The sequence below is a fragment of the Manis javanica genome, chromosome 8 (assembly GCF_040802235.1).
Source record: "Manis javanica isolate MJ-LG chromosome 8, MJ_LKY, whole genome shotgun sequence".
Classification (NCBI taxonomy): domain Eukaryota; kingdom Metazoa; phylum Chordata; class Mammalia; order Pholidota; family Manidae; genus Manis; species Manis javanica.
The window spans coordinates 99,707,840-99,735,746 of NC_133163.1; the positions used below are offsets into that span (position 1 = coordinate 99,707,840).

A 27,907-nucleotide genomic window follows, 5' to 3' on the forward strand; every position below is an offset into this window, starting at 1 on the left:
AAAGAAATTTTTGTGCCCTGTGTGAGTTCTCACATCAAAAGAAAATAGAATACAAAATTGTATATATTGCATGGGTTTCTTTTGCATATATGTTCATTTCCAAAAAACAAATTAATATAACAACAAGGGATAATACTTTTCTCTAAAAAGCAGAAACTTTACTTTTTGTCTTGCATTTTTAATTGATTAACTTTAGTCACAGCCTCACCTATTTGAAGAGGCCTCCGCTGAACCCTGGACTGGGCTCAGTACCCCCTCTTCAGTCCCTTCATGGCAGTCCAATACCCCCATCATATTTCATTATCTTGAAACTGTCTGCTTACCTGTCTACACAAAATGTGCTTCCAGGAACTATCAATGGCATGTTAATCATCTTGAGTACATTGAAGATACTCCACATTTGAAGAACTAGGACTTAAACATCCCCCTGTGGTTCAGAGCAGCCATATGTCTGCTGTTAATAGTGCTGGGATAAAACTTCAACTAGCCCCAAGAAGACTGGCTCTATTGTTGAGCCCCATCAGCTTTTCCAATCCAACCCAACAGGACTGAAGTGTAAGAGGGAACTGTCACCCTCTCCCCTGCCCCAACCTAGGACATGAACTTGAGTCCCCAAACTAATCCACTCATCCTGGACCCTGCAGGTCTTGGTAAACTTGGCTTTTGGTGAAGGTCTTTACCAACCTGCTGCCCCAGACCCCATAGACCACAGCTTTGTAAGTCCCTGCAACAGCTGCCAGCTTTGGACTGAGGGTTGATATATCAAATGGTGGTTCCATTTCTCCTATCTTAGAGGCAAGAGAGATGGCTACGACCTTCTAAAGCAATCCCTTTGATTCCGTCTAGCATTACTCAAATCCCGAAGTCTCTGGCACTTCCTGCTCCTTGCACACATCTAGATGATGCATTTTTCGGTCCAGAGGAGACTCTGGTTTTCTCTATTAAGAAGATGAAATCTTTCTGGCAGAAAGTTGCCCTTTTAATCGACTTTATGGGAAACACTCTATATTGTATTCCCACTCAGCTCCAGGGTAGTTTTTCCGCTTCAGAGAAACGACAGGCTGGCCTCACACTCCCCAAAGCCCGCTATGCTTTCTAGCTATCAGGGGGGTTCAGGCCTCGTGGTTTAATTTGTAATCTGCAAAAATGTATCTAAAACTGTGTATAAACAATCTTTTCTCTTCTGTATTTCTTTCCTAATCACAAGCGCCACTGCTGGGAATTGTATTTTCAACTTGGTTAATTGGGAGATTCATGCCAGGGATGATGGCCAAAAGTTAGGTACCATTTAAACAGAACTTATATTACTTCAACATTATCAGTACCAGATTTGAAACGGAATGCCAACAAATTTGCACATGCCAATTCTAGGCGTTTTTGCTATGGTTCTTTGCATATTTATTTGCATGACCTCCACTACAATCTCTAGCTTTTCAGACATCCAATATTCTAAAATGTTCTCTACCTAAAAGACCTTATATTGTATACTGTTTTTCTATTATTTTGTGTCTTGAGTCCAGTATTTTCTTCTTTACCTCTAGACAAAGAGTGAGAAAAGAGGTATAGAGAAGGGATTAAACTTGGAATACAGGAGAAAAAGGATGAAGCTGAGAGATTTGCCAATACAGAAAGAAAGGTTGTTGCTGCTAGTCTCTATGTAAGACAGAGTGACAGCCTCTCTGTGCCTTGATACCTTCAAGAATTGAGCCAAAAAAGAAAAGGTCTTATGAAATATTTTCTATAATGAAAGATAAGGTGAAGAAGAGAAAGCCTAAAAAAGAAAACAGGATCTGTGCTGAGCAATATTTCTCAAAGTGGGAGGTGATGTTGCAGCACAATAGTCACCTAATGGAGAGCAAATAAAGAAAGTCATGTGTCTTTTCCTATTTAATCTTTTTCCTGCTCTTACTGGAAAATTCGGTTCCATTATTTTAAAGCATATTAATCTATTTCTATCACCCAAGTTTCAGAAGGAAGTATGATGTGAAAGAAGGCAAATTTCTATTAAAAACAAGTACCTGACAACATAACTTACAGTACATAGCTGTGACCCCAAAACCTATTTCTAATAAAGCAAGTGTTGGCAGAGCTGAGTCCTCAAGGGGCTTAAATCTGGCTGTTCCAGCCCCAGTTGATAGAGACAGTAAACAGATTATATGATAGAGGTTAGTAATATCCAACAGATACCTAATAACTGAGTCAAGAGAGGGAAAAAAAAACAGCTCTCTCCTTTTGGCAGACAGCTTTACTTTTTTACATTTTAAAACTATTTACAGTTCATATGGTTTCCAGACCTGCTCTCTAGAAGCGAGGGCACAGTTCCCTGCCTGAGTCTCAGCTCTCCGCATGTGATTTCTCAGGCAGCCAGCCAGATGAGCATTTGATTTGAAAATTAAGCCTTAAATTTAGCAGTGTGAAGGGGGAAAGTATGTCGGAATACAAATGTCTGGAAAGGCACAAGGTAACCAGATGAGGCAAGCTGGGTCAACAGGAACCGTTAGCCAGCAATTTAGAAAGTCCTGCTAGAGGGAAACGTCTGATGAAGACACAGGAAGCCTATCTATGCAGCTCCATCCAAGGGCTGCCCAAGTTCCCACATTTTTGTTTTTCTGCTGTACTACAACCTGGATGTAACTGCCGAAGAAACAGTAAGCTGCCTCAATCACTGCCTTGAGCTCTGCTAATTCAGAAATGAAGCCCAGATGGACCAAACCCTCTCCCTTTCTGTAAATGTCAGGCATGGTCCCATGTGCGTTAAGGTGCAGTGATGTCAGGGAGACTCCCAGTAATACAAAACAACTGGGTTAAAGATGGGTTTGCTATAAGTGACCCGAGAACAGACACTGTTCCCAGGTGGCAAGGAGAGCAGACACGATGTGCAGATAACAGGCAATGTGTGGATACCTCCCCTTGCCTATATTAGTCACAGGAAAGAAAGGGGGAGAAAGAGGGAAATAGCTAAAAGAAATTCTGATCTTACTGCAAAATGATTTAATTTATTTAATACATTTGGCTCATCCATCATGTAATTACTGAGCATTGGCAACATGCAGAATACTATTAAGTTAGGTGATAGGAATGCAGAGATTGTCTCAGGCTCCAGTAACTCACAGCAGTATAGAGACAGACAAATTCAGCAGCAGACAGCCACCTTCCCCAAATCTCCCATCCTCTGGCTTTTCTCCCATGAAACAGGCATGAGCTTTTCCAAAGGCAAACCCGTCCATGTATTCCCTCTGCTCTTAGGAAAAAGTCCCCAACTCTTACGTGGTCCTCAAGGCCCTGCAGGCTGGCCTCTGACTCCTTTTCCAGCTGCATCTCACACTGCTCTTCTCTAAGCCTTACTTTGTGCTTCTGCTGTTTAGTTCCTCAAAATCACCATCCTCCTTCCCTCCACAGGACCTTTGCACACACTGTTCCTCTGTCTGTAGTTCTCCTTCCTATCCCATCAACCCACCTTGCCTAATTAACTCCTAGTCATCATTAAGATATCAGCTCAGATTTACTACTTCCTCAAAGAACTCATTCTTAAACTGCCTCACCTCTCCCTACTCACACACACACACACACACACACACACACACACACACACACACAAAGAAACCATAATCTTTTCCTTGGCAGCATTTGCCTCAGCTTGTAATTATACACTACTTAGCTTGACTATTTTATTAAGTCTACCTCTCCCACCAGACACTAAGCTCCAGGACTGCAGAGATCATATCTATTTGGATTCGCTGCATTCCAGCACCTAACACAGTTCCTGGCCCTTAACAAGCATCAATAAATATAGACAAATACATTAAAGGTAAGGAGACCATTATGACACTAAGTGGTGTGTTGAAGATGAGCCCAGGATTTGTGGAAATATCCGGTCAGGACATTAACTCGGGCAGCCTCATGCCCTGGATTGTCTTCTGACATCTTTTGCTACAATTTCTTCCATCTCATATACAATAAATATCCTCATTGTTGGAAGAACCTATGGTTAAAGTTTCTTCTTCTTTCCCTAGTCCTTCTATAACTTACTCTTTCACATCTAACTCTCCTCTTCAACCATCATCTTTTCTTTTTCACCATCATATCTACCCTTACACTTTCAACATCCCATTTTCTGTTGAGTCTTTCTCTTCTGCAGAGTCACTGACTTCCCTTTTTTGGCTCCTCACCATCACAACAAAGTTGAAGGGGATCACTTTGTTTTTCTGTATTTAAGAACTGGGAGGGCACTTGGAATATCTAGCCCATTGGTACTCAAATTTCAGTCTGCATAAGAATCCCATGAGGTGCTAATTAAAAATAAAGTCCTAGGCCCCAGGCCCAGAGACTATAATTCAGGAGGCTGGAGAAGGGTTCATAAGTATTCATCCCAAGGTGATTTGGACCTAGGCACTCCTGAGATGTCATTTGAACAACCATTGTACAGTCCAGTGACGTTCATGGAGATCCCTCAGGGGCCACCACAGAGGACAGGGCAGTCAAGCAACTTGCTTGTATCTGTTCTATATTTGAGGTTTCCATGCAAAATTTCATTTGGAAGGACTCTGCTGATTGGAAAAAGAAAAATTTGAAAATGACTGATATCCAAACTACCTTGTTTTATACATGAGAAAACTGACGTCCTTAGTCCTCAGTCATACATCATTTAGTGACAGAGCCCGCATCAGACCTCAGTATCCTGACACTAGACTGGTGGGCTTTCCTCAACACACTGCTGGCTCATGGGGTAGAAAGACAGCAGAGGCCCTCATGGCTGGGTCATCCAACAGACCTGTAAGAGCGGCCTATGCATGAAGATGGCAGTCCCAGCTGAGCCACGTTTTACCAGAGCACACAGTTGGAGAGACGGGAAAGGGATGGGGAGATAATGGATTTAAGCTCATTCATCACTTTGCATTTTTTGCCCAGCATGTTCTTTGCCTCCCTCTTCAATAAAACTTATGAAGAGCAAGTCATCCTTTGTGTCTGGACCCTTCCTTAATCCTCCTCTGCTCTCCCCTCCCTCTCACCCCACCATTCAATTAGCTCTTCAGTGGCTGATCTTTGCTAGGGCCAATTCTTCCATGAGTTATTCTAATAAAATAGTATCTCTGCTGTCAGCCTTCCAAAACTTGTGTTAGGGTCCTCCCATGTGGTGCTGCCAGAGCACCTCATGCTTTCTTTTACCATGGCTCCTAATGCTGTAAAATAACAATCTGTTTATTTGTCCACCTCTTCCCCTGGACTCCAGGCTCCTTAAGGAAGGAATATTGGGTGTTAATCCCACATCCCTGGTACCCAGCATAGTGGCGGGTACAAAGGAATGTTATATAAATGTGGACTTTAGGAATAGAGGAATGAGTGGTAAACACAAATCCCTGCCACTACTCTCAAGGCCTGTGTAAAACTTTGTTTCATGCCCCTGGTCAAGTCCTAGCACATGCTGACTGACACAGATCAAACCAGGTTATCTGAATGAAATGTATCCCTGTTGCCAAAATAGCCCCTTTAATCTTCACTGATGTTCATGTGTTCTCCAGGAAGCCCTCTCTAATCTCAATTCCAATTCTCAATGCCTCATCTTTCTTCTTTTCCCAAAGAACCTCCCCATGCTGCACTTAACATTGAATATGAGGCAAATTTTAAATCCAAAGGTGTTCCTTGTGAAGGAATGCTGATTTCTTTTCCAAAGGTAACAGAAAGCATACTTTAATTGCACCATATATTCTCTATTGAAGAATACTATCAACTTTCTTCACATCAAAATCTATCCTTTCTCCATTATTAGAAATAATTTCCTTCCTTCTGCAATATTCACCATCATGCTCTCAATTACACCTCTACTTTCTTCCTTATCTCTAGTAACTGGGACACAATGACACTGCCAGAGTTTTCTTTCCCTATAATGCTGAATGTATTGCTCTGACAACACCCAAATTTCCCTGCTTCTCTGAATCTTTAGATCTAATTTACAGATTGTTACTTTAACTTTCTATGTTCTCTGCCCCTCTTTGTTTTCTCTTATTCTTCTTTTATTGCATATCTAACCCTTGCCGAAGATCAATAAGTAAAGAGAATTTTTTAAATTCCTGATGTGGAGAAGAAATGGACAACTTACTAGAAAAATGCAACCTTCCAAGACTGACCAAGGAAGAAACAGAAAATCTGAACAAATCAATCACCAGCAATGACATCAAACTGGTAATCAAAAATCTACCTAAAAACAAACCTCCATGACCAGATGGCTTCACAGCTGAATTTTATCAAACATTTAAAAAAGAGCTAATATCCATCCTCCTTAAAGTATTCCAAAAGTAGAAGAGGAGCAAATACTTCCAAACTCATTCTAAGAGGCCCATATCACTATAATACCAAAACCCCAGACAAAGACACCACAAAAAAACACCAATATCCCTGATGAACATAGGTGCAAAAATACTCAACAAAACATTAGCAAACAAAATTCAAAAATGTATCAAAAAGATCATTCATCAGGACCAAGTGGGATTCATCCCAGGGATGCAAGGATGATACAATATTTGTAAATCAATCAATATCTCACATAAACAAAAAGGACAAAAACCACATGATAATCTCAATAGATGCTGAAAAGGCATTTGACAAAATTCAACACCCATTCATGATAAAAGCACTTAACAAAATGGGTATAGAGGGTACATACCTCAACATAATAAAGGCCATATACAACAAACCCACAGCCAACATCATACTTAATAGTAAAAAGCTGAAAGCTTTTCCTCTAAGATCAGGAACAAGACAAGGATGTCTACTCCCACCACTTTTATTCTACATAGTACTGAAGGTCCTAGCAATAGCAACCAGACAACACAAAGAAATAAAAGGCATCCAAATTGGTAATAAAGAAATTGAACACTCAATACTTGCAGATGACATATTATACACCAAAAACCCTAAGGACTCCACCAAAAAACTATTAGAACTAATAACTGAATTCAGCAAAGTTGCAGAATAAAAAATTAATACACAGAAATCTGTTGCATTCCTATATACTAACAATGAATTAGCAGAAAGAGAAATCAGGAAAACAACTCCATTTATAATTACATCAAAAGAATAAAATACCTAGGAATAAACCTAACCTGGGAGGTGAAAGATCTTTGCTCTGAAAAACCATAAGACACTCATGAGAGAAATTAAAGACACAAAAAAATGGATCCCTTGTTCACAGGTAGGAAGAATTAATATTGACAAAATGGCCATCCTGCCCAAAACAATCTACAGATTCAATGCAATCCTTATCAAAATACCAACAGCATTCTTCAATGAACTAGAACATATAGTTCTAATATTCATATGGAACCACAAAAGACCCTGGATAGCCAAAGCACTCCACAGAAAGAAGAACAAAGCTGGTGGGATAATGCTCCCTGAATTCAAACTCTACTACAAAGCCACAATAATCAAAACAATTTAGTGCTGGCACAAGAATAGACCCATATATCAATGGAGCAGAATAGAAAGCCCAGATATAAACCCACACATCTATGGTCAACTAATATACTATAAAGGAGCCATAGATACAATGGGGAAATGACAGCCTCTTCAACAACTGGTGTTGGCAAAACTAGACAACTACATATAAGAGAATGAAACTGCATTATTGCATACCTCCATACACAAAAGTAAACTCAAAATGGATCAAAGACCTGAATGTCAGTCATGAAACCATAAAACTCTTAGAAGAAAACATAGGCAAAAATACCTTGATTATAAGCATGAGTGGCTTTTTCCTGGATGCATCTCTTCAGGCAAGGGAAACAAAATAAAAAATGAACCAGTGGGACTATATCAAAATATAAAGCTTCTGTACAGCAAAGGATACCATCAGGAGAAAAAAAGGCATTCTATGGTATGGGAGAATATATTCATAAATAACTCATCTGATAGGGGGTTAATATCCAAAATATATAAAGGACTCCTAAGTCTCAACACCCAAGAAACAAATAACCCAATTAAGAAATAGGCAGAGGACCTGAACATTTCTCCAAAGAAGAAATACAGATGCCCAACAGGCACATGAGAAAATGCTCCACATTGCAAATCATCAGGGAAATGCAAGTTAAAACTGCAGTGAGATATCACCTCACACCAGTTAGGGTGGCCAACATTCAAAAGACAAGAAACAACAAATGCTGGCGAGGATGCGGAGAAATAGGAACCCTCCTATACTGCTGGTGGGACCGCAAATTGGTGCAACTGCTGTGGAAAGCAGTATGGAGATTCCTTTAAAAACTAAAAACAGAAATACCATTTGACCTGGGAATTCCACTCCTAGGAATTTAACCAAAGAAAACAAAATCCCAGATTCAAAAAGATATATGCACCCTATATTTATTGCTGCACTATTTTCAATAGCCAAAATATGAAAGCAACCTAAGTAGATCAATGGATAAAGAAGAGGTGGTACATATACACAATGGAATATGATTCAGCCACAAAAAGAAAAGAAATCTTCACATTTTCAACAACATGGATGGAGCTAGAGGGTATTATGCTCAGTGAAATAATCCAAGCAGAGAAAGACAAATACCAAATGATTTCATTTATTTATGGAGTATAAAAACAAAGCAAAACAGAAGGAACAAAATAGCAGCAGACTCATAGACACTGACTAGTGGTTACCAAGGGGAATGGGCTGGAGGTGGAGAGGGCAGGGGGTAGGACATAAAGGGCTGCAATAATTCACAATCACAATATAAGTTGGTCATAGGGATGGCAGAACACCACGGAAAATAAAGTTGATGATTCTGTAACATCTTACAATGTTGATAAAGAGTGACTGCACTAGAGTAGGTGAGAATTTAATAATGTGGGGAACAGTTGAAACACTCTGCATATATTTGAAATTAACAGAAGACTGTGTATCAGTGATACTTTAATAAAAAATAAAAAACAAAATAAATAAAATTAGTGACATGGAAAATGGAATTAGATCTAGTTTTTGAGAATGTGACTCAAGTTTAAAGGCTGCCCAATGTTCCCCAGAATTACAGCTTCAAGGCACCAGTTCTAACCAGGTTCTAAATACCAAGATTTTCTAACACCTGGCATCAGTTTGTCTCTAGGGCCTGGAAAGTGACAAGAATTTTCAAAACCTGCACATTCCTCGGGAGATGAGTCATTTTGCTCACTCACATTACTAGTGAGTAAAAACAGTGAAATGTGAGATTATCATAGCAATTCTAGAGACAAACGTACTGCATTACCATATGCGTATGATTGCATTATAGTCAGAGCAGAAATGATGTCCTATTTAACTTTTCATCCCCAGCATATAGCATTCTGCCAGACACATAGGAGGCATTTAATAAATGCCTATAGAGTGAAAGAATGAACAAATGAACGTAAAACCTCTCAACTGAAAGCCAAAAACTAATGAGTACTATTTTCCTAGGTCTACTGTAACACAGTACCACGAACTAGATGGTTTAAAGTAGAAAAACTTTTATTATCTCTGTTCTACAGCTTGGAAGTCCAAAGTCAAGGCATCAGTAGAGTGGAACAGTCTCTGGAGGCTCCAGAGAAGGAGCTGTTCCATGCCTCTCTCCCGGCTCCTAGTAGCCTCAGGCATTCATTGATTTGGGAATATAAAATTCCAATCTCTACTTCCAACTTCACATCTTCTATGTACCTTCTTCCCTTCTTCTCTCATATAAAGACACTCATGATTGGATTACCAGGATGATCTCATCTCAAGACCCTTAACTTAATTATATATGCAAAGACCCTTTTTCCACATAAGATCACATTCACAGGTTCCTCTAGACATATTTGGAGCAGGGGCAGAGCCATGAAAATAGGCTATAGTACAATCTCTATTTTCTTTATTAAGGTATTATTAATATACACTCTTATGAAGGTTTCACATGAAAAAACAATGCAGTTACAACATCACCTTATTATCGTGTCCCCCCATACCCCATTGCACTCACTGTCCATCAGTGTACTAAGATGCCACAGAGTCACTATTTGCCTTCTCTGTGCTACACTGTCTTCCCCATGATCCCCCCAACACCATGTGTGCTAATCATAATACCCCTCAATCCCCTTCTCTTTCCCTCCCCACCCACCTTCCCCCACTCCTCCCCTTTGGTAACCGCTAGTCCCTTCTTGGAGTCTGAGTCTGTTGCTGTTTTGTTCCTTCAGTTTTGCTTTGTTGTTATACTCCACAAATGAGGGAAATCATTTAGTATTTGTCTTTCTCCTCCTGGCTTATTTCACTGAGCATAATATCCTCCAGCTCTATCCATATTGTTGTAAATGGTAGGATTTATTTCTTTCTTATGGCTGAATAGTATTCCATTGTGTGTATGTACCACATCTTCTTTATCCATTCATCTACTGATGGACGCTTAGATTGCTTCCATATCTTGGCTATTGTAAATAGTGCTGCAATAAATATAGGGGTGCATATGTCTTTTTGAAAATAAGAAATTATATTCTCCCATACTGTAGGGTAAATTCCTAGAAGTGGGATTCCTAGGTCAAATGGTATTTCTATGTTTAGTTTTTTGAGGAACCTCCATATTGCTTTCCACAATGGTTGAACTAGCTTACATTCCTACCAGCAGTGTGGGAGGGCTCCAGTTTCTCTGTATCCTCACCAGCATTTGTTGTTCCTAGTCCTTTCTATGTTGGCCATCCTAACTGGTATGGGGTGATACCTCATTGTGGTTTTAATTTGCATTTCCCTGATAATTAGAGCTGTGGAGCATCTTTTCATGTGCCTGTTGGCCATCTGAATTTCTTCTTTGGATAATTGTCTGTTCATATCCTCTTTTTTAATTGGGTTATTTGCTTTTTGGTTGTTGAGACGTGTGAGTTCTTTATGTATTTTGGATGTTAACCCCTTGTCGGATATGTCATTTACAAATATATTCTCCCATACTGTAGGATGCCTTTTTGTTCTGTTGATGGTGTCCTTTGCTGTACAGAAGCTTTTTAGTTTGATGTAGTCCCATGTGTTCAGTTTTGCTTTTGTTCCCTTTGCTTGAGGAGATGCGTTCAGGAAAAAGTTGCTCATGTTTATACTGAAGAGATTTTTTGTCTATGATGTCCTCTAACAGTTTTATGATATCATGACTTACATTTAGGTCTTTGATCCATTTCCAGTTTACTTTTGTGTATGGGGATAGACAGTGATCCAGTTTCATTCTCTTGCATGTAGCTGTCCAGTTTTGCCAACACCAGTTGGTGAAGGGGCTGTCATTTCCCCATTTTATGTCCATGGCTCCTTTATTGTATATTAATTGACCATATATGCTTGGGTTTATATCTGGGCAATCTCTATTATTTTTTAAATGAATATTGTGTGGAAGAGTAAAGAGGAGAAAGCGAAGATGGAGGAAAGAGAGAGATTACATTGCAGTTTACTCCAATCTGGGTAATAGAATCAAGAGTAATGTTTATGTTTTCTTTATACTCTTTTAAGTTTTCTTAATTTTCTATCCACAACAGACAATATACCAACCAAAAAATGCATGGAAAAAATTAACCAACTGGGATAATCCCAGGAGATCTAAATCTAAAGAACAATCTATGAATGTAGAAATGTATACATAGTCAACATTAAGTAGTTAACTGACAAATGCTATTAAAACATCTGTTTGGTTTTGTATAGACAACCTGTGGGGTCTGATTGAAATGAAATTTACACACTATAATATTATGATCTCTTTATCTTTCAGATCTTAAGATCTTAAGAAAGCTTTACATTATTAATCTTCTAATGTCTCCAAGGTCTTTGTGGTTTAGGTTTGGATTTTTTTTTCAAGAGAAATTCTAGATCTCCTCCCTATGACAACTGGAAAGAAATGCATAAACCTATTTTTAAAAAACAGAGGGAGGGAAAAGATGGCAGCATGAGAGGTGAGACAGACACCTCCTCCTAAAACCACATATAATAGGAAAATATAATTGATATAACTAATCCTGAAATAGCAACAGAAAAGAAGGCTGCAACAGACTGCATCCACCTGGGGAAAAGAACAGACCTCACTGAACAGGGTAACATACCAAAGCTATGGCCCGGCAGGACCCAAGCCCTTCCATCACCCCAGCTCATCGGCAGGAGGAAGAAAAATGGAGCGGGGAGGGAGTGGAGGCCTGGAATTGCTGAACACCTAGCCCTGGAGATCTGTTCTGGGAGCACAAAACTACATTGCATGGTGCTCTGGTGATTAGTGGGGTTGGAAAGCTAAGACAGGTGGACTATCTGGAGAGACTGGGATTCCAGCTGCTTGTGGAAAATAGGGATCCATATTCAGCTGTTCTGGGTGATAAGTCTGAGATACTTCCTAAAAGCAAGAAGGCTGCAAAATGGGCAATGATTGCACAGAGCTTACTGCTCAGGAGAAAGGACACGAAGACAAAATTGACTCCATGCACTCTGCCCAGCACATTGGGAACTTTCAGGATCTCCAGGCACTCCACCACATGGCTGGCTATGCAGCTCCAAGGCCCCCCACAGTGATACACAGCCTGCTGCACCTTTCTTCCTGTCCAGTCTGCACCTGGCTCGCAAACCAGCAGCCTATGCCCTGGTGTTGAGCTAGCCAGAGGGAAGCCCAGCCTACAGCAGCTACAAACACAAAACACAGAGGCTTATACCTGTGTGTTCGGCTCACTGGTTCTGGCAGTGGAGACAGGCGTAGCAGCCAGGAAGCAAAAAACAGATCTTTCCTCCCCCCAGGCAACAGCGTCCCTCCCCTGTAACCCCCCTATATCACTCCAGGGGCTGAGCAGCTCCAGAGAGTAGAGATTCTGGGCACTAAAGGGCACCACATACAAATATGAAAAGTCAAAAGAACCTAGTTCAAAGCAAAATCTCACCAACACCAGAAAAAGATCAAGTGAGACAGAATTAATCAATCTTCCAGAAAGAGATTTCAAAATAAAAATCATCAACATTCTAATGAAGGTACAGAAAAATATTCAAGAACTAAGAACTCAGGAACAAATTTAGGATGAGATCCCATCATTGAGAAACACAATGGAGGGTTTGAAAAGCAGATTAGATGCAGTGGAGGAGGCAATAAATGAAATAGAAATTAGAGAAAAGGAATACAAAGAAGCTGTGGCACAGAGAGGAAAAGGGATCTCTAGGAATGAAAGAATATGGAGAGCACTGTGTGACAATTTCAAATGGAACAATATTCGTCTTATATAAAGGTAGCAGAAGAGGAAGAGAGAGAAAATGGGATAGAAAGTGTCTTTGAGGAAGTTATTCCTGAAAGCTTCCCCAGTCCGGGGAAGAAGACAGTCTCTCAGGCCATGGAGATGCACAGATCTCCCAACACAAGGGACCCAAGGAAGACAACACCAAGACATATAATAATTAAAGTGGCAAAAATCAAGGATAAGGACAGACTATAAAAAGCACCCAGAGAGAAAAACTAAGATCACATGCAAAGGAAAACCCATCAGGCTAACATCAGACTTTTCAGCAGAAACCTTACAGGCCAGAAGGGGGTGGCATGATATGTTTAATGCAATGAAATGAAACAGAAGGGCCTCGAACCAAGAACACTTTATCCAGCCAGATTATCATTTAAATTTGAAGGAGGGATTAAACAATTTCCAGATAAGCAAAAGCTGAGAGAATTAACCTCTCACAAACCATCTCTACAGTGTATTTTGGAGGGACTTCTATAGATGGAAGTGTTCCAAAGGTTAACAGCTGTCATCAGAGGTAAGAAAACCACAGTAAAGAAGGTATAACAGTAAATTACTAAGCAAATGCAAAATTAAATCAACTACCCCCAAAGTCAGACAAGGGATAGACAAAGATTACAGAATATGATACTTAATATATAAAGAATAGAGGAGGAAGAAGGAGGAAAAAAAAGAATCCTTAGATTGTGTTTATAATAGCATACTAAGTGAGTTAAATTAGACTGTTAGATAGTGTGGAACTTACTCTTGAACCTTTGGTAACCACAAACACAAAGCCTGCAATGGCAATAAGTATATACCTATCAATAATCACCCTAAATGTAAATAATCTTAATGCACCAATGAAACACATAGAATCACTGAATGGATGAAAAAACAAGACCCAACTATATGGTACCTAGAAGAGACTCACTTCAAACCCAAAGACATACACAGACTAAAAGTGAAGGGATAGAAAAGATATTTCATGCAGATAATAGGGAGAAAAAAGCAGGAGTTGCAGCACTTGTATCAGACTTTAATAGACTTTAAAACAAAGAAACCAACAAGAGACAAAGAAGGACAGTACATAATGATAAAAAGGGTCAATCCAACAAGAGAATATAACCATTATAAATATCTATGCACCCAACACAGAAGCACCTACATATGTGAAACAAATGCTAGAAGAATTAAAAGGGGAAATAGTGTGCAATGCACTCATTCTAGGAGACTTCAACACTCCACTCATTCCAAAGGACAGATCAACCAGACAGAAAATATGTAAGGAGACAGAAGCATTGAACAACACATTAGAACAGATGGACCTAACAGACATCTACAGAACTCTGCACCCAAAAGCAACAGGATACACATTCTTCTCAAGTGCACATGGAACATTCTCCAGAATAGCTCATACAATAGGCCACAAAAAGAACCTCAGTTAATTCAAAAAGATTGAAATTGTACCAACCAGCTTTGCAGACCACAAATATATGAAACTAGAAACAAATTACACAAAGAAAACAAAAAAGCCCACAAACACATGAAGGCTTGACAACATGCTCTGAAATAATCAATGGATCAATGACCAAATAAAAAACAGAGATCAAGCAATATATGGAGACAAATGACAACAATAATTCAACCACCACAAAAATCTTTGGGACACAGTGAAGGCCATGCTAAGTGGGAAGTATATTGCAATACAGGCCTACCTCAGGAAAGGAGAACAATCCCATATGAACAGTTTAAACTCACAATTAATGAAACTAGCAAAAGAAAAATGAATGAGGCCCAAAGTCAGTAGAAGGAGGGACATAATAAAGATTAGAGCAGAAAAAAATAAAATTGAGAAGAATAAAACAATAGAAAGAATCAATGAAAGCAGGAGCTTGTTCTTCAAGAAAATAAACAAAATAGATAAACCCCAAGCCAGACTTATCAAGAAAAAAAGAGAGTCTACAACATAAACAGAATCAAAAATGAGAAAAGAAAAATCACTATGGACATCATAGAAATACAAAAAATTATTAGAGAATACTATGAAAAATTATATGCTAATAAACTGGATAACCTAGAAGAAATGGACAACTTTCTAGAAAAATACTACCTCCCAAGGCTGACCCAGAAAGAAACAGAAAATCTGAACAAACCAATTACTAGCAATGAAATTGAAGTGGTTAATCAAAAAACTACCTAAGAACAAAATTCCTGGACCAGATGGCTTCACCACTGAATTTTATCAAACATTTAGTGAAGACCTAATACCCATCCTCCTTAAAGTTTTCCAAAAAGTGGAAGAAGAGGGAATACTTCCAAACTCATTCTATGATGCCAGCATCACCCTAATACCAAAACCAGGTAAAGACACCACAAAAAAAAATTACAGACCAATATCCCTGATGAACATAGATTCAAAAATACTCAACAAAATATTAGCAAATGAAACTCAAAAATACATCAAAAAGATCATCCATCGTGATCAAGTAGGATTTCTTCCAGGGATGCAAGGATGGTACAATATTAGAAAAATCCATCAACATCATCCACCACATCAACAAAAAGAAGGACAAAAACCACATGATTATCTCCATAGGAGCCAAAAAAGCATTTGACAAAATTCAACACCCATTCATGATAAAAATTCTCAACAGAATAGGTATAGAGGGCAAGTACCTCAACACAGTAAAGACCATATATATAACAAACCCACAGCCAACATCACACTTAACAGTGAGAACCTGAAAGCCTTTCCTCTAAAAAGAAGAACAAGACAAGGATGCCACTCTATCCACTTTTATTCAACATAGTTGTGGAGGTCCTAGCCACAGCAATAAAACAGAAAGAAATAAAGGCATCCAGATTGGTAAGGAAGAAGTTAAACTGTCACTATTTGCAGATGACATGATATTGTACATAAAAAAAACCCTAAAGAATCCACTCCAAAACTACTAGATCTAAAATCTCAATTCAGCAACATTGCAGGATACAAACTTAATACACAGAAATATGTTGCATTCCTATATATTAGTGATGAATTAGCAGAAAGAGAAATAAGGAAACAAATCAGTCCACAATTGCATCAAATAAAATAAAGTACCTTGGAATAAACTTAACAAAGGAAGTGAAAGACCTATGCCCTGAAAACTACAAGACACTCATGAGAGAAATTAAAGAAGAAACCAATTAATGGAAACACATCCTGTGCTCATGGATAGGAAGAATTAATATTGTTAAAATGGCCATCTTGCCTAAAGCAATCTACAGATTGCCTATCAAAATACCTACAGCATTCTTCAATGAACTAGAGAAAATAGTTCTAAAATTCATATTGAACCACAAAAGATCCCAAATAGCCAAAGCAATCCTGAGAAGAAAGAATAAAGCTGGGGAGATTACGCTCCCCAACTTCAAGCTCTACTACAAAGCCACAGTAATCAAGACAATTTGGTACTGGCACAAGAGCAGACCCATAGACCAATGGAACAGACTAGAGAGCCCAGACATAAACCCAAGCTATATGGTCAATTAATATATGATAAAGGGTCCACAGACATACAATGGGGAAATGACAGTCTCTTCAACAGACGGTGCTGGCAAAACTGTACAGCTACATGTAAGAGAATGAAACTGGATCACTGTCTAGCCCCATACACAAAAGTAAATTCGAAATGGATCAAAGACCTGAATGTAAGTCATGAAAACATAAAACTCTTAGAAAATAACATTGGCAAAAATCTCTTGGACATAAACATGAGTGACTTCTTCATGAACATATCTCCCCAGGCAAGGGAAACAAAAGCAAAAATGAACACAAGGGACTACATCAAGCTGAAAAGCTTCTGCACAGCAAAGGACACCATCAACAGAACAAAAAGGCATCCTACAGTATGGGAGAATATATTTGTAAATGACATATCCGACAAGGGGTTAACATCCAAAATACATAAAGAACTCACACGTCTCAACAACCAAAAAGCAAATAACCCAATTAAAAAAGAGGATATGAACAGACAATTATCCAAAGAAGAAATTCAGATGGCCAACAGGCACATGAAAAGATGCTTCACAGCACTAATTATCAGGGAAATGCAAATTAAAACCACAATGAGGTATCACCTCATACCAGTTAGGATGGCCAACATAGAAAGGACTAGGAACAGCAAATGCTGGTGAGGATACAGAGAAACTGGAGCCCTCCCACACTGCTGGTAGGAATGTAAGCTAGTTCAACCATTGTGGAAAGCAATATGGAGGTTCCTCAAAAAACTAAACATAGAAATACCATTTGACCTAGGAATCCCACTTCTAGGAATTTACCCTACAGTATGGGAGAATATAATTTCTCATTTTCAAAAAGACATATGCACCCCTATATTTATTGCAGCACTATTTACAATAGCCAAGATATGGAAGCAATCTAAGCGTCCATCAGTAGATGAATGGATAAAGAAGATGTGGTACATACACACAATGGAATACTATTCAGCCATAAGAAAGAAACAAATCCTATCATTTACAACAATATGGATAGAGCTGGAGGATATTATGCTCAGTGAAATAAGCCAGGAGGAGAAAGACAAGTACCAAATGATTTCCCTCATCTATTCAGTATAACAACAAAGCAAAACTGAAGGAACAAAACAGCAACAGACTCACAGACTCCTAGAAAGGACTAGCGGTTACCAAAGGGGAGGGGTAGGGGAAGGTGGATAGGGAGGGAGAGAGAAGGGGATTGAGGGGTATTATGATTGGCACTCATGGTGTTGGAGGGATCATGGGGAAGACAGTATAGCAGAGAAGGCAAACAGTGACTCTGTGGCATCTTACTATACTGATGGGCAGTGACTGCAATGGGATATGTGGTGGACACGATAATATGGGTGAATGTAGTAACCACATTGTTTTTTCATGTGAAACCTTCATAAGAGTGTATATCAGTAATACCTTAATAATAAATAAATAAATAAATAACATAGGCAATGGAGTTTTAAATGTGATGCAGAGTTTGGTATATTTTTAACTTCCATTGTCATCTAAGATATGTGGGCCCTAGCTACAGAAAAGCCTGCTATTTGGTAAGCAACTGCAATGGGTTTGAAGCAGACTTCTTTGAGTAATAAAAGGGAGATAAATATGAGGGGCCCCAGATACTGAGAGGTCTGGAGCCAACTATACTGAGCACTGAATGGGGGAAGGAGAGATTACAAAGGCCAGCAGCAGAGAGAACCCTGGGGAAGAAAAATGTTAAAGTGGGATTTCACATTGTTTGGTATGGGGTGTAAAAGAGACTTCCTCATTTATATCCCCCCACCATCTTCAGTCAACTCCACCTTCATTTGTAATGCTTTTTTTTGTGTGTAGGGAGCAGAGAGGGAGGGGTTCTTTAAAGAAGCTTTAAGAGGAGAAAAAGGGAGCAGTCAACATCTGGGTTACATAAACTTTAAAAAGAAATTAGGAGATGCCACTGAAAAGCTCATGTGCAGAGTTTTGAAAGTGTTATAATTTCCTATTATTTCAAGACACACCTCATTTGGAGAACTAGTCACCATTTAGAAATCCAATACTTAAAAAAATTGTATTCATGCAATATAATAATTGATTACAATGGAAAATCATTTATAAGAACTGTAACAATGTCACAACCACACACAGAAACCAGTCCATTGGCAAAAGGACCTTTCCTTTTGCAAAGCTGACAAAACTGTCCAAGAAATGATCAATCCAAGACTTAAGAAACTGAAATTAATTTATTGAGGGTAAAACTAGTTTTGTAACACATTTACTGTGAGTTAGTAACATGAGCTGAAAATAAAGTTAATTTTAAACCACTTCCACTGAGTCCAAAGAGCACTAAGACTATCCATTAGCTTGCTTTTGAACTCATTGTTATTTAAGCCCATAATAGTATTCTGTTAACATTATTTTTAAAAGAAGAATCCAGTTTTTCTCCTCAAGATTTCCTTTCGAATACACAGGTCTCTTCATATAGACCCTCAATAGCTGATCACCAGAGCCAGGGGTACCATCGTAATGTATAAATAACCTGGGTGAGCTGGAGAATAAAAAAAACTTTAGAGAGTTGGTGCTCGGCCTTGTGTTTAACCGCCAAAGTCTCCATTCCAATTGCAAGTGCACATGCCTTGATGAAGACGAGGTAACTCAGTGCAAGGTGCATCGGTCCCCCCATGCGATCCAAAGGACCCCAGAACCTCGAGTGTTACCACTCCCCACTCACAGGAAGCACACAGACACAAGGATGTGTCAGCTTCAGACACATTAAGGTCAGCAATTTCAGTAACTTTTGTTGCAGATACACAAGGACGAAAAGTAGGAGCATATTTAATAAGAATAGTAATTCACTCTTAGGCAGAACTGACATTTGGGATCAAATCCAGCAGAGGGCAATGCCACCCACACAATACCCCTTTCCTGGACAAGTTATTTCCAAAAATTCAGCAGCAAATGATAGATGTTTTGACCAGAAGTCTACCTACCCCTAACCTGGCAGGACAAAGAAGATGGGCAGTGTTCCCTCACAGCTGCCTGAAGGATCTGCTAGCCACACTTCTGAATCTCTGCCCAAATTTACTCTGGGAACTTTACAGATCAGGACTGATACATTTACTTCACATGTGGGTTCTATATAGCTAGTCATTGTAATATAAAACTTACATTCAAACTGTTTAAACTAGTATTTTTTAGGGATTTCATGTGTCACTAATACATTTGCTAAAGCAGCATATGTTGGGGGTTTTTCCATGTTGTGCTATGACCATGAAAAAAATCAACGAAGAACTTGATGGTGGTTGTCTAACATTACGTTTGATGGAACTAAAACGTCCCAGGGTTCAGTCAATATGCCCAGCCTGGTCCTTCTCACACATAAACCCTGGATACTCTGATAAAGATAGTTGTCAGTGGACTGAGAAATAATGCTTCAAGTTCCAATTATTTCATATAGGAAAGGATGTGTTCAGGTAATCATCCTAGGTGAATTTATAAATATGTCACAAAAACCTAATCTTATGGGAAAGTACAATGCTATCAATTTAGAAAGATCAAGAAATTATATTTTTAAATTGGAAACAGACTAAATGTCAAACAGTAGGGAAATGATTATGTGACTTATGGGAAGAGCACTCAATAGAATATTATGTAGCCCTTAAAAGTAGGCATAAAAAGACTTTGGGAAAATGGCACGGCTATGATGTGAAATGAAACAGAAGGATAAAAATACACATTTTTTTTAAATCTTGGCATACTAAAAAAAGACAAAGGAAATACAAGAAAATAGTAACAATAATTACTTTTAGACAGTAAGTATGGTTATTATTTTCTTCTAATTTCTCAACTCTGAGAAAAGTTCTCAACTCTGTCTGCATATTACAATCACCTTGGAAACTTAAAAAACACCAGGGCCTCACCTCCAAGACCCTCATTTAACTGCTCTTGGGGTGGCTGGGACACTGATAAAAATGAGCAGCCCCTGTTGAGGAGCATTAGACTAGATGACCTCTGTGTGAACATTCAGACTCCTTCTCATAGCCCCTCACCTGCCCAGTGGCTTCCACAATAGCCAGGAATGTTTACATGAGTTGAGAAAGTGTCCTCTTATAAAACACTGAAGTAGCTGTTGATATTCATAGATTCTATCAGCAAACGGTACAGTAGTTCCCCCTTTACCAAATTGTCCAAAGTCATATAGTGATTATTAATATGGCCCCAGGTTTCCTGACGGGTGCTCCTGTTCCACCCCTTTCCCTCAGGGACCTCCTGCCCAAGGTGGACCATGCCTCCCTGTCCTCCAGACAAGTGCACTGGCTCCTGCCCTGGCATGAAGACCCCGTGTCTAAGACTTTCTGCCAGGGGCACACAAGGAAAGCCACAGTACCTGGCAGTGTACACCCCAGTGTGACACCCACCTCCAGCAACACCTGACTTCTTTATTCCTGGCTCATGACCCACAGGTGCCAAGGATAGACCCAAAAGCACATTCCTAATATTTTTCATTAATTATCCATGAGATTAAGTATATGTTAACCACTGTCTTAGATCAAGTTCCCTAGAAGCAGATCCTGAGATGAGGATTCGCATGCAAGTGGTTCATTAGGAAAGTACTTCCAGGAGAAACTGGTAAGGGAGAAGTCAAGCAACACGAATAAAGGAAAGAAGCCACAAAAGGGTGTAATTGCAGGCGAACTCCCATCAACCTGGTCTTGACAAGTGCTGGAGAGTGCAAATTACACCAAAGAGCCTGTCCAGCGAGAGGCAGGGGCACTGCTACTTCATACTCCTACACCAACTGGTCACTGGCTTCAGCAGCCAAGGGCAGTGCTCTGAAGAAAGTGGCAGATACAAGCTCTTAGAAGCATGTGCACAGAAGATGATGGTAAGCACAAGATAGCGGGGGGTCTGGCCAGAGCCCCAATAGCATCCTCTACAACCACCAGCTCCATAGCAAAATTGGAATCTCCCTGGGCTATCTCAGATCTGAGCCCATTTCATCTCTAACTTTTCAAAATCGAAAAAGTAGAAAGCCAATGTCCATCGCCTGAGTACATTCATCAGAGACCACCAGCCCAACCACTGCAATTGGCGAGTGATAAGATTTAGCAAAATTGGACAGAGCAAGCTCTTCTGGTAGATTGCCCTCACAGCAAGGATACTTGTTACTGTCAGCCTGAAAATTCAGCAGACACTGCTAGGCTCAAGGGACACAAATGTGATCAAGAGAGATGACCCCTGCTCTAGAGGAACTCACAGTAGTAGGTAGTCATATACACAGAAAATCTTGCCTAATTGTTCACTGGATCCTAAATACTCCATTCTCAATGAGTAGTGTTCCTCCCTTCAACTTTATAGGATCAGCAGCAATACTTATCAAAATATCACACCATACTGAATTACAAAGAGATGCCACCCCATAAGAAACCAACAAAAAGCTAAATGAAACCACAAGTAACACTCATACTACTTCTGATAATAATGGCAGTGAGAACTAGCATGTGTGGGAGACATGTAGTCCTCGAATTTCTCAATATCTAAGTTCCTAGATTAATCCCATCACTTCCTGGTAGAGGCTCCAAAATCTATCACTGCCCAAATATTGCCACAAATATAACTGGTGATTTGAGAGACATTAAAAGATATGCTGGGGCCATTAGTTCAAACTCAGTGTGTAATTGTACCTATCTTTAACACACTTTATATGAGATGATACTTCAAAGTAATGAGACTGATCATCAAATGTCCCTTGTGGAATTAGTTATATCATATTAATTTGAGATGTAATACCCATTCAGAACCTCAGGACTTGGCCAAGTCAAGAAATGCAACAGTATAGCCAAAAGCCACACACCACATTAGCTACAAAGAGTCACCATCATTTAAGAACCTGCTCAAGACCACAGAATCATTTAGGGTAGGACTAAACTCATACATAAGTCTCCTGAATGCAAAACCCATGCTTTTTAACACCAAACTATGGTGGCAGGATTCAAAACATGATAACACTGGAAATGAACCGCACAGTCCCAGGCATCTTTATGTTTCAGCCTTTCATACCAGGATCACCCTTTCAGAGTCTGTCTCTTCAACTGCGTATTTTAGATTAAGGTAATTTTTCTTTGCTGTGCATTTAGCACCATTTCCTAAAACAAGCCAATAAGGAAAAACTATATGTATACATTATGTTATTAGTAATCAGTCAACGTTTTAGTTATGGAAAGAGATGAATTACTTTAATCCTACCATTATTACCTAGGCTACCTAGACCCTCTTGATATCTTTATCACTTCTTAGAATTTTCCATCTCATGTGATTAATTCATTTTATGATATTCCCTTTAAAAACTATATTATTCACAATTCCAAATGATTCAAAATCATGAGGAGATGTGATTGACTGCCAGATTGAAGTACATTTTTACAGACTTATTTTGCCACATGTTATTATTAGCAAAAAAGGGACCAAGAGAAGGAGACTAAGAAACAGTGGAATGAAAGCTTGGAATTTACCTTTGTTAAGTTTCTTGGAGATGTTTTGTTGTTGTTTGTGTGTAAATACCTTATTTTAAAGCATTTCAGATTCAAGAAGTATATCCATAAGTATTTCTTTGTTGATGAATCAATTTGAAAGCAATGAAAAATCTGTTTTATGGTAGATAATACACCCTAAATTCAACTAGCAAGTAAATATAAAATTTTTATCACTATTACTTGATACAGTGATGTGTCAAAGCCACTCCTGCAATATTCTCCAGACAATCCCAAATTAAGTAATTCAAATATGTATGAAACATTTACTACATACAAGGTATAACACGTGTGCCAATTCTAAATGGTTTTAGGTCTAGAAAAGTGACAATGATAAGTCTGTGTTCCACCAAAGAAACTCCAAAGGTATCTGAAGTAAAAGTTGAGCAGATAGCACAGACATTTGCTGAACGTTAAATAAGAAAAGCCATGAAGATGAAATAGACTTATGTTGCAATTTTTAACAGATTAAAGGGGGAAAGAAACGTATTTAATGAAAAGAGAAAGTCACCAAATGTTAAGATCTGTGTTGTGGTTCCAAAAATCTTAAAAATAACCCAAAGAATGTATTTCTTACTTGCTGTCGATGAGTACTTCCGATTGCCGGTTATTCACTTGGTTATCACTCCTGTGGCGAAACTGAAAATCAAAGTGTTTGTGAAAAAAACAGACTAAATCATACAGTCTTAGCACAAATAGGGACACTGAAAATACTTTGAGTTCACATACCTAGACAATATTGCCCTCGATCCAAAATTAACGTGGTTTATGATTATGTTGGACCCAGCTCCACATATTCTAAATCTGAATCAACACCCTTCTCACTAACCCTCATGCTGGGTGCTCTCAATGGGGTAAGTCTAGCCACAAGCACCTTCCAATTCCCACACATTTTTATTGCTTCGAATAAGACAATATGCCTTTTACTGTGCCAATAGTTCCAGAGAAAGCCATATATTAATTTTGATGTGTTCAACAAAGAATGGAGGCTTCTATTTTTCTCACATATGTGCTCAATACTTTATTGGAACATCATTCATTCTGTTTTATGGATTTCTTTGAAGTCAAGAATTACTTGTAACAACATGTATTTTTATTCTCTAGAAGTTCTAATTGTTAGCAGTAATCTTATGAAATACTGAACATTTAAGACAAAAATCAATATACAATATTGAATCACACTTGCAGATTTGTGTTTTCATAACCAAGTGATACTATTTCTTACTGTATATTCTAGTAATGTAATTATCTTATATTGCTTAGAAGAATCCAAATATTATGAACCCTCTACAAAAGTCATAAATTAGCAGCCATTCAGGTAAGACTTTCTACATGAACCGAAGTAAAGATAAGTTATTATTTCAACCAATTAGCCTAAATGCACAGATGAACAGAGTAGTCTCAGGAAACATGGAAGTTTGATCATAGATTGTAATAATCAGGATCAATGCTTTTTTCTTTTAAACATTTTTCAAAATATTATGTCAATATCATAATATATAAAATGCTTCGCCCTTCCCTTCTTCGACATCTATTCCAAACCCATCCCAATCTTTCTATAATGCTAATGTTCATTTGCTGAACATTTTTTTAATAAGCCGTGGAGATGAAATAGACTTACATTGCAATTTTTTATAAGTTAAAGGGGCAAAGAGACATATTCAATTAAAAGAGAAAGTCACCAAATGTTAAGATCTGTTTTTGTGGCCCCAGAAATTACATAAATTTCTGATTACATTTATTGCCTGGTATAAGTTAATGAATATTACCAGGCAAAATAAGATATTTAGCATTTGTTAACATGAAAAGAGTTTATAACATTGGTAGAAGAGTAGATGAAGTCAGCCCATCATTGGCATGCAAATGTTTCCCTATCTGCAGTAAAATAGAAATGGAAACATAATTTGTCTTGGTGTTTAATTTGACGAAGGTCATGGATAGTCCGTTTGCTCTTCCGCAACTCTCCACCCATCCTTCTCCAGTCTGCCCTGTGCCATGGGAAGCTTATCTATATGGTCCTTGACCTCTGACTTCTAGGTGGTCTTCCCTGGTACTGGTAAAAGACCTGAGAGCCAGAGGAAAGAGAAATGGGGTATTTATTCCCTCACTTCCTTCAAGCTGGGTTAGCAATAGCTGCTTCCTCTACAGGTTGCCCCAGATGCCACAAGCAGCCCTCAGTGGCAGCTCCAGAACTGGCAAATGCTTCCTCCTTTGGCCCCTTCAGGCTGAGAAGCACCCGTGGTGCTACCTGTGTGCTTTTCTTTCTCTATGCCCTTTGTAAATGGTCCTTTCATTATTACTCTTTCTCCTGTTTTCCTCATTTCAGGGTGACATCTGTTTCCTGCCAAGACTGATAAATATACCTGGTTGTCAAACCCACACATACTATCACAATAAAAGCATATTCAAGCATTAACTACAGTAGAGACCAAAGGAGACCTAGTATTTAGCCACATCTATATCTAACCTGAAAACAGTGCCCTAAATTGACTAGCTGAGCCTCATAGAGAAGGACCAATCAGTTTACTCCCAAAAGCTAAGCAGCCCACTCACTCTCTGGGCTTCAAGGGGGGGCAACTCCACTTCTCCTCAGGCTTTGCTGAGGGGTCGGGTATTGGAACAGACAGACTCTGGGAGGACTTAGAAGTGGTAGTCTCAGGCCCAAGCTGGCTCTTCTTAATGATTTCTACCCTAGAAACTGATGTGAAGGCATAGAGGGGAACTGCCTAGGACAGGAAGCGAGCAGAGGACGAGCACTGATCAGGTACACACCGTGAGCCAGGCTCTGTGCCAGGTGCTTTAGACACACTATTTCATTTTGCCCTCCCAACAGCGCTATTGCTATTGGCCACATTTTATAGATAAGGAAAGGTTCAGAGAAGGGGTTTCCCCCATGCCACACATCTGGGACATGTAGGCATCTTTCTCCAAAGTCCATGTTCTTTCTGTTCTACCATTTTGCCCTCCTATAAAGTGTGACTGTAATGAATAAGACCTTTAAAAGCAATATGTAGGAATTCATTATCTAAATGAGTACTATTTCCATGAAAAATTAGTTAATGTAGAGAAGTCACACATTTACTCCAAAGATATCATTATCCAAATTATTGTTGAAATTTCCTCTCCTAGAATTACCTCTTGAGATATAGCTCATTGTCTGGAATATCTTTTATTCTTTGAAGATGGAGTTATCTATCCTTAGAAAGACATGGAAGGGTATTTTACATTTGGAAATATACAGAAGCCTCCCTTAGAAAGCAAGTGGGGTAAACAAGATTTTTAGGGGCTGAGACATGCCATTTGTTTCCAAAGCTGAATGAACACAAAGTCATGCGATTGCTTTTCTTCTGTATCTTGTACACTGACCACAGAGACAATGCTATGTGAGGTGTCCAAAGTACCTTGAGCAATGGCAACCTCACAGGAATGGGTGGATTCCAGGAACGTCCCAAACTAACCACCCATAGTGGTATTGTTCATCTGTAATGAATAGGTCCTGCATGCCAGTTAAAAATCTAGACTCAAAAGTTATAGTCACAACATGCACCATGAAATACATTAGGCCTCTAAGTAAAAATTCAGAGAGTTAGATCCTGTGTGTCCTACAAAAACATGGTACATGAAGACAAATACACTTTAGATATATACACACACACACACACACACACACAATTTTCAAATGAGTCACATCAAATTGTTGATTTATCAGAAAAAATTATACATACAACTACTAGGAAGGATCATATGAACCAACCTGGTAAGTTCAGATCTCCCCACCCCACTTTCCCACACTCAACCACTCTCGGTGGAACAGGGTTCCCATACTCTCCATGAAGCCTTCCTAATTCTCTCTCTCACACTCCATCTCCACTACCAGCCTAGCTGCTGCAGGACACCTTCCTCCCACAAAGAACTTTGTTTCTTTATTATGACTCACCACTTTTTATTCTCATAGTATCGTAAATCATGTGCGGAATTTAAGCTTTTTATTAACATCAGGTCATGAATGTTAGATTTTTCATCCCCCATATAGTTTAGCACAGAGGAGTGTGGTGAATAAGGGCCAGTGGGCTGAAGCCAAATTGTCCCACTGCTAAGTTAAACTCTGGAACAACTATAAATACATATATATATATATATTGTGTATACATATATATACACATATATATATATATACACAAAAATATATAATCTATTTATTATATATATAGGATATTGGATATTTGGAAAGCCTCCTTTAAATTATGCAGACTTCAAAACTCTCTATTGCCTAAAATATTTCACTTACTTACATTAGTTGCTTAACTTCTGAAGTTATAGGACTTTGTAATTCCTTGTATAATAAGCAGAAGATGTAAGATGCCTAATATCTACCAGTTTCCAAAACTTAGACATGTGACAGAGGATAAATTATACTTCACTGGGTAGAAGCAGGTCTGTGTTCTAATTCTGATCTTACCACTAATTCGTTGTATGATCCTTAGCAAATCTGTCTTTACAGACCTTAGTTTCCTCATCTGTAGAATAATGGAATGAGTATAGTTATGGAAGACCTCTTGTTTTGTCATAGCAGGCTCAGTGCTGTGACACCTGCAGTAGCCATTAAGCAAATAGCAAAAAGGTTTTATATGATATTGACTAAAAGAGCTTTATTCAAAATTTCAGTTTTAGTATCTCTACTGTCTATTTCTGAG

General features: G+C 38.8%; 1 protein-coding gene across 3 annotated transcripts in view; it reads right to left on the bottom strand.

Annotated features, from left to right (window-relative positions):
* The window catches only part of ATP8B4 (ATPase phospholipid transporting 8B4 (putative)), a 222,013-nt gene that overhangs the window by 128,417 nt on the left and 65,689 nt on the right, over positions 1–27,907 (bottom strand). For all 3 annotated transcript variants that reach the window (XM_073211786.1, XM_073211788.1, XM_073211787.1), the window contains one exon: positions 23,791–23,852. In XM_073211786.1, the coding sequence (XP_073067887.1) occupies positions 23,791–23,852 (62 nt within the window). The remainder of the gene's footprint in view (positions 1–23,790; positions 23,853–27,907) is intronic.